Here is a 15,000-nt window from a genome sequence, read left to right on the forward strand (position 1 = left end):
TCGTTCAACAAGCTCCGCTCCCGCGCCTCGGGGATACGAAAAATGTTCGATCATCACACGTGTCAGCTGATCGTGCAGAGGAACCCTGAGGCGCCGCCCGCTGTTCGCTCGTTTACGGTTTCGATCTCCCGGTACGGCGAGGCCCCTCATGGTTAGATAGATATTCATCCCACACTCAGATAATTTCATTGTGCATCTATAAGGCGCCACAAACAGTCACGTGACACCAATGACAACTGCGGCTATTTTCATTTATACACCAATTACGTTCCATTAAAATATATTCTCCTGTAATCCACCTGGCTTTAAATACATTAAGACATCATTAGATTACTCACTGCCATTATTAAACCATTCCACGCAGTCAGATGCGATAATCTCATTACACATATTTACTGGGTTAATTCTGACAATGGTTCATAGCTGATTATATTGTTGCTGCCATTGCTGCTGTTGTTGCTGTTGATGATGATGATCGTGTTGTATTTTATAACAAACACGATTATTACAGTACTATAAAAACTATCCTAACAAGAATGGGAATAACTATAACACACACACACACACACACACACACACAGAGAGACCACCTTTAAAACAAAAGGCTGAACACTCTCTCTCTCTCTCTCTCTCTCTCTCTCACACACACACACACACACACACCAATGGAATACAAAAAAAAATTAAATAATTCTGGAAAACCATTTGCAATATTTCGTACTTCCCTTCAATATCTTCCTCTACCACTCCTGCCTTCGCTCCATTTTTCTTTATCTCCATTTTTTTTTTTTTCTAAATCTAGACGACTAGACGAAAAAATTAGATTGAGGTTAAAAGAGAAAATAAGGAAAGTGGAGCCCTATATAATATTATCTCAGACTGGTACAACTTTTTTCAGCTTTAACAAGAAAAAGTGAACGAGTTATCTTTGTAAGTTAATAATAATCTATACCTGTGTATATTAAGAAAAATAATTTCAATGAACACAAATTCATACATATCACAAATAAATAAATAAATAAATAAATAAATAAATAAATAAATAATTCAGTAAATAAATAAAAAGGAGAATTTCAGAACTATAATATCGAATCCAACGAATACACACACACACACACACACACACACACACACACACACATACAGAAAGAGAGAGAGAGAGAGAGAGAGAGAGAGAGAGAGAGAGAGAGAGAGAGAGAGAGAGAGAGAGAGAGAGAGAGAGAGAGAGAGAGAGAGAGAGAGAGAGAGAGAGAGAGAGGCCTTGTATTCCTGGGATGATTATTCATACACATATACATCACTTGGTGCTTTAATGTTCATTCTGGGCTACGTGAGTTTAATTCCGCCGCCTGACGTGGAGTTAATGTGAGGGAGTCCATTTGAATATCGCCTGGACACATTCATTTGGGAGGTGTGAGGAAGGTGTGAGGGAGGCGTGAGGGAGGTGTGAGAGTGGTGGTAAAAGATAAATGAGAATGTCGTATCCACCTCCCTACATGCCAGGTGGACGGCTGCCCTACAGGTGCATGCGTAGAAGCTGTGTTGTAAATATGTACACGTATCATTGTCAGGAGTAAGTGATAAACAAACGTTCTATCTACCTATCGATATATATATATATATATATATATATATATATATATATATATATATATATATATATATATATATATATATATATATATATATATGTGTGTGTGTGTGTGTGTATGGGTTTCAAAACACTTCTCAAATTCTGGATAATCTTTTTTGGGCCTTTTTCTTTCGGGACTGGCGTCTCAGCGGGTCTTTTCTTTACGATTTTTTTTCTTTGTCGTCTTACATGAAAAAAAGTTCCCTAAAATTTTAAAATACATGTTATACATGTGCGAGATATAATTTGCATTAGCAGCCATTCATTAATGCATGATTCACGCTATAAACACTGAAACCGGAAGTACAAGGGCACAAACAATTATTTTTGCCCTTACGGTCGTTAGGCTCCGGTGTCTGGTAAGTTGCCTTCTCTTCCTTCCTCCCGACAACCGTCCCTTACGGCTGAACATACCCTCTTCACATCAATTTCTCACTTTTTCTATGGTCCCTAAGGATGGGGGGGGTCCTTACTTTGATGTCAAGCGATAAACATCTCCCTTAAGTACTATATATGGTGTGATGGTAAAAGTACTGGTGTAATATGTCTCCGTACGTATAGTGATGGTGGTGTAATTGGTCTAGGAAATATTTGTTCTTGCACTGATTATTACGAAAGAATACCTGTATGTTTTAAGACATTAATCTGAACCTGTTAAACTATACGTCTTTATCTGGACCAGAAGCAGTCTAGTCTATATTTACTGTACCGTTAAGTAAACCTGTAATATTTTGGTCAACCTAGAAGAAAATGCAAGTCATGTGGTAATGGCATCGGATAAAGTGAAGTACAAAGGCTCCACAATGATCCAGGACCAGGCGATCGTTATGCTCCCCACAGCCTCGTCTGCACGGCCAGTCACGCGGCGTGGTGGCTCAGAGCGGTACCGAAGCTGTTCCCCTAACCTGACCGTGTCGACCGAAACACTGAATCACCTGAACTTCCCGGCCACCGACACGCGCTGAGTCAATTCAAGGACGTGTCTACACCACCAGCTGGGATGTATGGTGGCGGTGCAATTGTGTCGATGTGCGAACGCAGATCACGGTGCTGAGGAAAGAATAGCCAGGGAGGTTTAGGTGGTTCAGTGTTTCTGTCTACGCTATTCGTTTGGGGCGAGAGAGGTTAGGCAGCGCGCTTCACAATCATGCTGTGTTCGTTCAACAAGCTCCGCTCCCGCGCCTCGGGGATACGAAAAATGTTCGATCATCACACGTGTCAGCTGATCGTGCAGAGGAACCCTGAGGCGCCGCCCGCTGTTCGCTCGTTTACGGTTTCGATCTCCCGGTACGGCGAGGCCCCTCATGGTTAGATAGATATTCATCCCACACTCAGATAATTTCATTGTGCATCTATAAGGCGCCCAAGGGGAAGCATTACATAAATATCACCCAGCCAAGCGTAAAATTTGGCGGGGCATAATAATTTAACCTAATGCAAGGTAATCTACCATGGACTATAACAACCTGATTGCCACATGACTATCCATTACCGATATTATTAACCACTGATGAGTATCAGTTGGTGAAGATGTTAGACAGTGAAGAAATAACATTACTACACATTGCTGGGCTTTACGGGTTTCAGAGTGGCGTCACACAGCCCTCCCTCACACCCGGGAACTCATCTCTCATCTTACCTCTGTATCTCGCTAGTTTTCTTAAATTCGACCTCGGGATCCACGCTGTTAATCCAAGATGTCTTCATCACTAAGGAAAAACACTGTTCCTCATGCTACACTGATGATTTCACGAATAAATGCCAAAAATATAACACTGAGAGAGAACACGGGTACTGTAACCGGACGAGCTGGGGGACGGCACGGCGGGAACTATTTCAAGGTCAGGTAAACGAAAGGTACTGCCTCTATTTTAGCATTCAAATATCGGATAACTATTACTGATGAAGACCTACAACGACATAGTGATCTTCTAAATCATGAACCATGGGCGTACAAAGTTAGATCCTCAAGTAATGAAATAGTAAGTTATCTATTACGTGACTTCTATGGGTGGACGTTCCGACAGTGCTGCCACCTGCATTACAAAATATGCCCGGCTTATTTCATTCTCTGTTTTATGAAATTTATATTCATTAGTACGAAATGCAAACTATATTTTATTTATTCTCATACTTGCTGACAAATTACGCGTTTTCTTCCTTGTTAGCTGAGGAAAACTGTAAAAATTACATCATCGTGGAAATAAAATCTTTCTTTTTCTTTCACAGACTCGCCATTTCCGCCACCTGGCCAAGTACACAGTGTTGCAGATGGACTCAGAGTGAGTGTTGCACCTCCAGTGTGTTGCAGTGTGTTGTTTGGTCAGCCTGTCATCTAAACCAGCCACTATCTGAAGTCATCCTATCTCACTCTTATATTACCTACATTAAGTCAGTCTGTATATCATACCACCTTACACTATGGTAAGTTTCACCTTAAGTTAAATCCATTGTGCGTTATCCCACCTCGCCCAAACCTATTATATGCGTAACATTACATCACCATAAAATCACCGTAAAACTCTAAACCATTTTATATCATGTGAAGACCCACTTTTCTTCATCTTCTTTTCCCACTCCATATCAACCTTAAAATACCTTAAATCATCCTAAAACTATCCTGGATCACTAGTTGCCCCTTAAGACACATTTGTCGTCAAGCTGTTCACGTCACCTTCCGAATATCACCCTAATTCGCTCTAAACGACAAATCGCATCACTCTACAAACACCTTAACCATTTCACTAGTTTTGTACCTTAGGTAATACAAAATTTATCTTTCATCCTCTTGTTGCTCTATCTCTCCATGACATGTGAGTTTCGTGCTTGTAGGTAACACGGATGTGATATCCAGATTAACCGTAAAGGAGTTGAATCTCTCTATATCACCTTAAGTCACCCTTACACACATCTCTCATCATCCTACTCAGCCTTCAACATGTCCTCCTAACTCACTCTAAACCGCAAGTCACCTCATCCTGAAAGCACCTTAAATCACCCTACATCACCTTGAATCGCCTTTAGACCCTTCTCTAGCCACCCTATTCAGCTCACCCTACACGTATCAATCCTGCAGGCACATGGTCTCGGTGACGCCCTTCCCGGCACGAGAAGGACACCCGGGGTTGCAGCACGCCGCCTGGGTACCCGGGGAGGCAGCAGCTCTGGTCCTGGTTCATCAGAATGACGTGTACCTGAAGGAGTCCCCGGCGTCCCCTGTGGTAACGCGCCTCACCACCACGGGACACACACACCTTGTCTTCAACGGCATCACTGACTACCTTTACCGGGGTGAGAATAACTGGTATAGAATTCGTATTTCTTAATTTCACTGTGATATACAGTAAAATCTCTCTCATCCGGCATTCGAGTATCCGGCAGCTTCAAGTATCCGGCACATTTTTCCCCGAGCCTTAAAATCAATAAAAAAATCAATGTGTACTCATAAAATCGATTGAAATTCCCGCGCGAGGCATACTTTGTCCCCTCGCCACCAGAGCGCACTGCTTCGCGCCACCCGCGGCCCACTGCACTGTGTTTACTCAGTGACCCAGTCCCGCGTGTGCACCGTTTATCTCCTGACGCCTTCATCATGCCTAAAGTTGTAGAAAAGAGGAAGCGTGTTGTGCTTACACTTAAGTAGCTGATCAGATCAGCTGCTGATTAAAATCAGCTGATCTCTGTTATGGTAAGATGCGTGAGTGTAGGGTGGTGATTGTGGACATAATTTCACTTCTATTCAAGTATCCGGCAATATTCAAGTATCCGGCATGTCGGCGGTCCCGTTGATGCCGGATAAGAGGGATTTTACTGTGTAACAATTCCTGGATTTCAAGACACTTACCCTTTAATTTTTGACGACTGCTTCTGACTGTTCAGTGACTGGCACCTCAGTGGACTTTAAATACATATATATATATATATATATATATATATATATATATATATATATATATATATATATATATATATATATATATATATATATATATATATATATATATATATATATATATATAATTTTGTTGCCCTACTTAAAAAAGAAAATAAATAAATAAATAAGAAGAATGTATGGAGTCTATATATGCATCTACATGAAATGTAATGAAATGTGATGAAAGAAATGGCAGCTTCTAGCAAGTACAACCTTTGGAGGTGGCTGAGGAACAAGGAAAAATATCTCAGAGTGGTTAGTAATTAAGGAAAGATGTGTCAAATATCAGTGAAAAGAATAAAAGCTTCGGTGTATCATAGCAACTACTTCACTTACCAGTAGTGGAAGTTATTAAAATTTTTCAAGAGTGTTATCTTAGTGATGCTCAAATGAAGAAAGAATTCTGAACCATCGATGAATAAAACACCTATAAGAACTCAACCAATCATGTCTGTGGCCTTCGTAAATAGTGTACTTGAGAAAAGTGCTCGTAAATACTAACAGCAGAAAAAAGGTGTATATCTCTTCTTCTTCTTCTTCTTCTTCTTCTTCTTCTTCTTCTTCTTCTTCTTCATCTACTTCTTCTTGTAACCTGTTGTGCTTTGTATCTCTTCTAGGTCGTAGCTTCTTTCAGCCGTCCCTTTGGTTTTATGCTACAAAAATGTCACCAATTCTGAACTCGTAAAAAAAAATAAATAAATAACATAAAAGATTAAGTTAGACAAGTAAGTTCACGTTTGGTTGATTTAGGTTAGGTATGTTTTGTTCTTGTCATTTCCCTGTGTCATTTTTTTCCCATATTTTCGGTTTAGGGAAGACGGAAGAGAGTAACAGTTGCCATGTGTGTTCCAGGCGTGAAAGTGAGGGCATGCATGAATCAGAATGGGAAGGAAGGGAACATGGATTTGAGTAGTACAGGTGAGGGTGTGGGAGAGAGTGAGGGACACAAGGTTGGGGTGGAGGACAGAGCAGTACAGTACAATTAAGATGTCACAGGTGAAGTTGCAGTGCACAGGTGAAGGTTGAGTGTGACGGGTATTTCAGTGTTGAGGAATCTTAGAGGTGAGAGATGAAAGATAGAATAAAAGGTGTGTATCGTTCAGATGAGAGATTAGAAAAATTATGTAAGATGTGTGTGTGTGTGTGTGTGTGTGTGTGTGTGTGTGTGTGTGTGTGTGTGTAAGGCATGTAGGATGAGAGGAAAAGCAAATACTCTTTCCACATTTCTATTTTCCTTCTTTCTCTAACTTTATGTTCCCCCTTTCACAACTCCTTTCAGCCATTTTATCCTCAAACTTATCCTTACCCTTTCAACATTCTTTTATTCTTTCTCTCTTCTTCTCTTCCTCCATTCATTATTCCCTTCTGTCATTTTACCCTTTGCGTAATATTTTTCTCTCTTATTTACTTCTGAAATATATCCTCTTTCATCCTGTTCCTTGCCTCCAACTTCCTTCCATCCATCATTACCTTGCAACATTCCTTCCCTCCTTCATCGAGTACCTCCTTCCTCTTCCTTCCACCCTCCATTACCCATCTCCTTTACACTTCTAATTCTATCATTCCTCCTTTAATTTCATTCCTCCACCCTTCATTACCTCCTCCTCCTCCTCCTAGGACTCCCTCCTCCCTCCATTACCTAACTTACTCCTGCCTCCATTTATCTCTTCCTTCCCACTTCGATCGGCCTCCTTGCAATTCTCCTCCCTCCATTACCTCCTTTCCTCCATCCCTCCAGAGTACATCCTTCACTCTGTCTCCGCGGTATGGGCCAGTGCTAACGGGACAAGACTGTGCTACGCCACCTTCAATGACACCAACGTCTTAGAGATGAAAATCCCAGTCTACAATGACGTGTACCCGACCATCCAGCCTGTGAGGTACCCCAAGGTGAGAGAGAGAGAGAGAGAGAGAGAGAGAGAGAGAGAGAGAGAGAGAGAGAGAGAGAGAGAGAGAGAGAGAGAGAGAGAGAGAGAGAGAGAGAGAGAGAGAGAGAGAGAGAGTCTAAATTGTGACATAAATCTTACAAAACAAGAGAATAAATCACATAAAAGTGTCAACTTCATGCATCTAAAATTTAGAAAGACACACACACACACACACACACACACACACACACACAAACACACACACACACACACACACACACACACACACACACACACACACACACACAATAGAAAAAAAAACAGAGGAAAGCAAACATTTAATCACTATTTTTTCCCACAATCAACTTTTTTTCTCCCATGCCAGGTGGACATGCCAAATCCTTCCGTCTCGCTGTGGGTGGTGGAGCTTGGGCGTCCCACACCCACGCCCACACCCAAGGACCTCAAGCCGCCCACACGAGTCAAAAGCCAGTCAGTGGGCCTGTGGTTTGTCCCCCCTCATCGAGTCCTTCTTCGTGTCGTTAGTGGCTTTCAAAGGGACCCTGTTAGCAGCCAGAGAGAGAGGGAGAGAAGGGAGTGACTCATGGAAGGAAGGAAAGGGAATAAGGGAGGAGGACATGGTAGGGGGAGAGAAGGAACTTACGAAAGAAAGGGAAAGGAATAAGGGAGGAGAAAATGGGAAAGGAAGATATGGGGGGGGACTGATGGAAGAAATAAAGAAGGAAAGGGAATAAGGAGGGGAAATATGGGAGAGGGAACGACGAACAGATGGAAGGAAGGGAGGGGAGTAATGGAGAAAGATACGGGAGGGGAAGATACGTAAGCACAAAGGCTAATATTGGGAAGCTTCACAAATTTTTTCTCGTTGCCTTGAATCTCTTCTGGCGTTTTGGGGATAGCTTGAGCCATCCACGCCGCTGCCACCATTTGTTTCCTGTCCCTCCTCTCCTTTACCCTCTTCCTCTCCCCAAAACAAAGCCTCCACTGTACAAGGAGCGCGAAACCATCCACCTCACGACCCAACCTTTCTAAATGATATCCAGAAAATTACCCTCCATCCCCTGCTCTGTGTTATTAAAAGTTCCTGTAGATACACCGGTTGTACCCTGCAGTATAATTCCCTTTAATTTCGTCCATTAAGAGAATGAAAGAGAGAGGGAGGAAGAGACACTGAGAAGGAGGAGAGGGGCAAATTTAAGCACCTTTTCACTGGTAGCACTAATTTCACTGTAGCATAAATTCCACACTGGTGCACATCACGTAAGGAAGAGATAAATTACCTAATTTTTTTTTTCACTTCAAATATTTATAGCAACACCATTCACTTAATTAAGAGCTCGTAATTAGATTCAGGATACAATTTAAACCGTGTGTTGGGATTTAATTCGATGTTACAATGGTAAATACGGCCCAGCTGGTGGCATGTGTCTATGGAAAATCTGCTGTGAGTGAAAGATAATCAAATTCACTAGAAAACTCGTAATAAATGCTAAGCCACTCTTCATTTTTCATCCCCCAGCAACTAGATATGTATAGATTAAACACGTAAATCAGTATATGCGTAAATAAATGAGGGTATTTTCCGAGTTGCTTCTCCCGCAGTTCACTAAAAGTAGGTCAGGTTCACGAGGTCAGATATCAGATAGGTGGATACTTCCTGTCTTTCACGTGTCCACTGTTCAACTCTAAAATTCTAATGTAAAAAAAGTGAAATGAACGCACTCTTAGTCAGTAAATTAACTAAAGCTTACAACTCTTGTCCATCCTGCATCCAGCACATTTGCAACGCCAGATGGTTACGCGCTTGATTCACAATACGAATTGAGAGAAATATGTACTTTTTAATAACTGTTGATTTTCTTTTTTATTATATGCGTGAAAAGACACATTCACGCGCTCAGGTGTGCAATATGTTGGATTACGTGGGTCAATGGACAGGTGTAATTATCATTGTGCTCAGGTGTGTGTAGATGTGCTCACGTGTCACCTGTGTGTCCTCGTGCACAGTGTTCCTTGTCCATGTGTCATGTGTAGTGTGCTTTGATGAATAACTTAAATAATTAGTGACAAACATAAAATCCCATTATAAACCCGTGTGTCTAAGAGAATTAAAAATATCACTAACATTAAAATAAACTCTCCAGATTCGTTGATTTCTGCTGATCATTGACGAATCTAAGTGGCCCTTTAGATTCCCTTGCTTCACTGGCCCTTGTCGAGGCTTAACGAATAGCACTCACCCCCAGGGACCACTACTTCACGGCCGTCAGTTGGGTGGACGAGGACACGGTGGCGGTGGTGTGGCGCAACAGAGCACACAACATCAGCGTACTCACCACCTGCACTCCGCCCATGTGGTACTGCGAGGAGGTGAGAGAGAGAGAGAGAGAGAGAGAGAGAGAGAGAGAGAGAGAGAGAGAGAGAGGAGTGTGTGTGTATCAAATGAAACTCAACACGCCCATGAAACGCTCTGAAAGCTACTGCAATTTTTTACTAAGATAACCACACACACACACACACACACACACACACACACACACACGTAGACAGTTATACCAACAGCTTCATATAAATTGTTACCTTCCTCCGCCCTACGCATCCCTTCCCTCATTTCTATTTTTACCTATCCTCGAATTCTCTCCCTCTCTCCTTCCACTCTGTCCCACCATCCAACCTCCCTTTCAAACATTACTCCCTCTTCCTCTCTTCCTTCTCCCTCCTCTTCCTGACCATCCAACCTCTGAAACATTACTCCCTCTTACTCCTCTTCCCTTCCCCCCCCAAAAAAAAAACAGCTCTACGTGGAGGAAAGCACAACTCGCCGCTGGACCACCATAGAACAAGCTCCTCTCTTCGCCAAGAACGGCACGGAGTATCTGACGGTGGCGCCCCTAGTGGACGGCACGCTAGGCACGTTCCCCCACGTCCACCACGGTATTGAGGGCAACAAGCATCTCAACCCTCTCACCTTCGGCCCCTACACCGTGTTCTCCGTGTTAGGCTGGGATGTGGATAACAATTATGTGTGAGTTTGGTTTCGCTTTGTCTTTTTTCCGTGTTTATTTTCGTTTGTTTTGTATATTAGTGTGTTGCCTTTTTTTTCTCTTTTTCTCTCCTTTTCTTCGATTGTTTTGTATATTTCGTTTTATTTTCTTTTTGTCATGTAGATTTTCTTTTCTTTTTGTTTTCTCCTGCTCTAATTCCTTCTGTGAGTTTTCTTTTTTCGACATGTTCTGTTACTCTCTTCCCTTTCTATTCTCCTTTTCTTCGTGCATAAAGATTATTTGTGAATTTGAACGTTTTCCTTTCAACATGTATAATTTTCTCTCTTTTTTTTCACTCCTTTCCTTTCTCTCCCTCTTTCCCTACTTGCCCTCCGTGTTTACTTTCCTTCCTCTATATCTTCCTTCCTCCATCTCCCTCTTTTTTATTACCTCACCTGTCACTCTTTACCAGGCACTTTTCCTTTCACCATTTCCTTTCTTACTCTCTTCCCTCCATCATTTCCTTTCTTTTTTTCCCTTACTTGACCTCATCTCACTTTTTCTCGCCCTCCGTCAGGTACTACATGGCCAACACCGAGGGCGAGGCGAGTGATCGACACCTGTGGAGAGTGACTGACTTGAATGCTGAGGTGCCACGGGTTCAGGAGTGCCTCACCTGTGCCCTCAATTACACTTCACCTGTCTGCCGTCACTACACGCCTCACCTGGGCCCGGACAACTTCAATGAGGTAGGCAAAAGGGGAAGGTGAAGGTGGTAGGAGGGAAGAGGTGATGAAAAGATAAAAAATGGTGGTATGGGAAGAGTTTGGTTTGGAGAAGAGGAAGAGATGGTGAAGGACAGAAGGAGGGAAAGAAAAAAAGAGAAGGGGAGATGATACAAGGAAAGAATATACGAAATATGAAGAAGAGGAATAGGGGGCGAAGAAGGGAAAATGAGGGTAAGAAAAAGGTAAAATAAAGAAACGATGATGAAAGGGATGAAGAGAATGAAAGAAGAATATGATAAAAACAGTGGTATAGGAAAAGTTTGGAGAAGAGGAAGAGGAAGCTGAGGGGAAGTGAAGTGAAGAAGAAAAGAGAAAGGGAGATGAAACAAGAGAAGAGGAGATAAGAGATGAAGACGATGAAAAAAGAACAGGATGAAAAAAGCAGTGGTAAAGGAAAGGTTAAAAGAGGAAGAGGGCATGAAGGAAGGGAAGTGATAGGGAGAAAGGGACATGATACAAGGGAAGAGATGAGAACTGAAGACATTAGAGAAAAAAAAGTGGAACTGAGATTAATAAAAAAAAGAAGGGATAAATTAACGAGGAAAGTAATGGCAGAGACGAGACGAAAAGCAAAAAGAGGAGATGAGAGGAAGAAGGGAGATGAAATAAAATAAGCAAAGCTGAGGAAGGAATGAAAGAGGACAAGAAGGAATAAGAGTGTGTGTGTGTGTGTGTGTGTGTGTGTGTGTGTGTGTGTAGGAAATGAGGGAAGGAGAGTAAAGACGGGACTCCCGGAAAAAATGAAGGAGTGTTGAGGAAAGTTTGTCACGTGGGAGGAAGGACGCTGACGAGCCGAAGGAAGGGAGGCAGGAAATGCTGGGAAGAGTGGAAGACGGGAAACCTGAATTCAAAATGAGGAGAAAAGTGGAAGGATGCGAGACCAGAGAAACACACACACACACACACACACACACACACACACACACACACAGAGAGAGAGAGAGAGAGAGAGAGAGAGAGAGAGAGAGAGAGAGAGAGAGAGAGAGAGAGAGAGAGAGAGAGAGAGAGAGAGAGAGAGAGAGAGAGAGAGAGAGAGAGAGAGAGAGAGAAAATCAAACATACCAGCGAAATCCAACATCTTTTTGACCGACTCCTTCCTTTTTCCTCCACTACAACCACCTCTTCTTCCACCTTTCCCTCCTCTTTCTCTACCTTCCCCACCACTACCACTACCTCTTCCTCTCCCTCAGGTGCTGCTGGAGTGTGAGGGGCCAAGCGTGCCTCACACCATCCTGTATTCGTTGCTGGAAGAGGAGGTGCTGCTCTTTGTCCACAACAACACCGTGCTGAGGGACCGTAACGACTCTATGGCGTGGCCGCAGCACCGGGAGTACTGGGTGAAGCTGGAGGGAGACTTCACGGCGAAGGTGAGCCCCAGGTGGCCAGTGTGGGACGAGGACATGTGGGAGAGTAGAAGAGTGGGGGAAGGTGACGAGTGAGGGACGAGGACAGACTGGGGAGTGGGAGAGTGGCTAAGAGGGGAAGGAAGAAGTGGATGAGAGTGAAGAGAAGCGAAGGTCAGACACATGCATGTTAGATGAATGAAAGTTATACAGAGACTAATTGGTTACTTGAAGTAGGTCAGGTGAGTGAAAGACAGTTAAAGAGGAGTTTAATGAAGAGTTGAAATGTGTCAGGTAACTAAAAGTAAGATAAACGGCAATGAATAGATCACTAGAAAGGAATTGATGGATTAGTTAATTGACTGAGTGATTAGATTCCAAGGCATTACAAATACAGGGTCACACAACAAAGAGTGAAGAAAGACATGGAAAACAAATGGGAAAGAGAAGATGCAAGAAATATACGAGACCAAAGTGAGGCGAGATGAAAAACGTGGCACACACTGAAGGGGTCGGATAAAGAAAAAGAAAATGAGAAGGAGAGAGAAGATAATGAGCAGCCAGAAGACTAAAAGCACAAAGAAGAGACACCAAACTTACAGATAACAAACAAGATAGCAAACAAGAATAAGTGAGACAAAATAATAGGTAATAAAAGGCGAAGCAAGGCTGAGGTGAAGAACGAGGTCAGCAACGTGTAAGTGATAAAAAAAAAAAATAAAGATGACATAAAAAGACGACTTATGAGAGGAAAACAACAAGTGAAAGATCTGGTAAACGAAACGTGGCCAAGGTGAAGACGATAAAAGTGAGACAATGAAAGAGAAAACTGACTAATGAAGGTAATAAATGAACGAGATGGGAAGAGTTGATATAAAAGGAATAAATAAAAGCTAAGCAAATGTACGAGAAGAAGGCTGAAGGGAAAGGAGATCAGGATAAAGTACGTACATTAGTAAATAACTGATGAGGCAAGGCAAGGTTGACAAGAAACACAGGATATAAAATATTTAAATGAGACAGTGCAAAGAGAGAGAGAGAGAGAGAGAGAGAGAGAGAGAGAGAGAGAGAGAGAGAGAGAGAGAGAGAGAGAGAGAGAGAGAGAGAGAGAGAGAGAGAGAGAGAGAGAGAGAGAGAGAGAGAGAGAGTAGAAAACATGACACAAAAAATAGGTAAATGTGAACGAAAGGAAAACAATATGCCAGAAATACATCGGAAGAAAGAAAATAAATAAATAAATAAATAGATAAATGAATACATAAACATGAGAGAAACCAGTAAATTAACGCACATAAACACACACACACACACACACACACACACACACACACACACACACAGAAAAAAAACAAATGCCACCAGATGTTTGCACTTATTAGCATGTTTGTAATCAGCATCACAAATCCAAAGAAAGAGATGTGGGGTATTAGGTTAGTAAAGGTGTAGCCTGCTCGCCATTCATCATTCCTTCCCCGTAACCTTGATCTTGATCTTGATGTTATAGGTAAATCAAAATCGCTCCAAAACGAAAGGCACCGAAGGAAAACAATACCCACCATACCATTAATCTTATCTAGTACATTGTATTCTCTCCAAGCGCTTTGTCATTGCTTCAGTCATCATTCAGTTGTCTTACTAGTATCCCTTATGTTTTTTTTTTTTTTTTTTTTTTATGTAGGAAGGATACTGGCCAAGGGCAACAAAAATCTAATAAAAAAAAAAATGCCCACTGAAATGCCAGTCCCTTAAAAGGGTCAAAGCAGTGGTCAAAAATTGGTGGATAAGTGTCTTGAAACCTCCCTCTTGAAGGAATTCAAGTCATAGGAAGGTGGAAATACAGAAGCAGGCAAGGAGTTCCAGAGTTTACCAGAGAAAGGGATGAATGATTGAGAATACTGGTTAACTCTTGCGTTAGAGAGGTGGACAGAATAGGAGTGAGAGAAAGAAGAAAGTCTTGTGCAGCGAGGCCGCGGGAGGAGGGGAGGCATGCAGTTAGCAAGATCAGAAGAGCAGTTAGCATGAAAATAGCGGTAGAAGACAGCTAGATATGCAACACTGCGGCGGTGAGAGAGGGGCTGAAGACAGTCAGTTAGAGGAGAGGAGTTGATGAGACGAAAAGCTTTTGATTCCACCCTGTCTAGAACAGCAGTATGAGTGGAACCCCCCCAGACATGTGAAGCATACTCCATACATGGACGGATAAGGCCCTTGTACAGAGTTAACAGCTGGGGGGGTGAGAAAAACTGGCGGAGACGTCTCAGAACACCTAACTTCATAGAAGCTGTTTTAGCTAGAGATGAGATGTGAAGTTTCCAGTTCAGTCAGTCCAGTGTTCACCTCCCTAATGCAAGAGTTAAACAGTCTGCTCTATCATTCACTCCTTTTACCGGTTATCTCCGGAACTCCCACCCCAGCCTACTTATGTATTT

The 15,000-nt window shown here is 42.3% G+C and overlaps 1 protein-coding gene across 9 annotated transcripts in view; it reads left to right on the top strand.

The window, feature by feature from the left end:
- LOC135109692 (inactive dipeptidyl peptidase 10-like) overlaps window positions 1-15,000 on the top strand; it is a 160,771-nt gene that overhangs the window by 137,559 nt on the left and 8,212 nt on the right. For 8 of the 9 annotated variants that reach the window (XM_064021250.1, XM_064021251.1, XM_064021253.1 and 5 more), the window contains 8 exons: window positions 3,863-3,915; window positions 4,710-4,924; window positions 7,306-7,457; window positions 7,821-7,942; window positions 9,703-9,826; window positions 10,252-10,481; window positions 11,018-11,189; window positions 12,419-12,595. In XM_064021250.1, coding sequence (XP_063877320.1) covers window positions 3,863-3,915; window positions 4,710-4,924; window positions 7,306-7,457; window positions 7,821-7,942; window positions 9,703-9,826; window positions 10,252-10,481; window positions 11,018-11,189; window positions 12,419-12,595 — 1,245 coding nt within the window. The remainder of the gene's footprint in view (window positions 1-3,862; window positions 3,916-4,709; window positions 4,925-7,305; window positions 7,458-7,820; window positions 7,943-9,702; window positions 9,827-10,251; window positions 10,482-11,017; window positions 11,190-12,418; window positions 12,596-15,000) is intronic. The other variant, XM_064021252.1, reaches the window with a different exon arrangement.

Source organism: Scylla paramamosain, chromosome 19, assembly GCF_035594125.1.
Source record: "Scylla paramamosain isolate STU-SP2022 chromosome 19, ASM3559412v1, whole genome shotgun sequence".
Classification (NCBI taxonomy): Eukaryota; Metazoa; Arthropoda; class Malacostraca; order Decapoda; family Portunidae; genus Scylla; species Scylla paramamosain.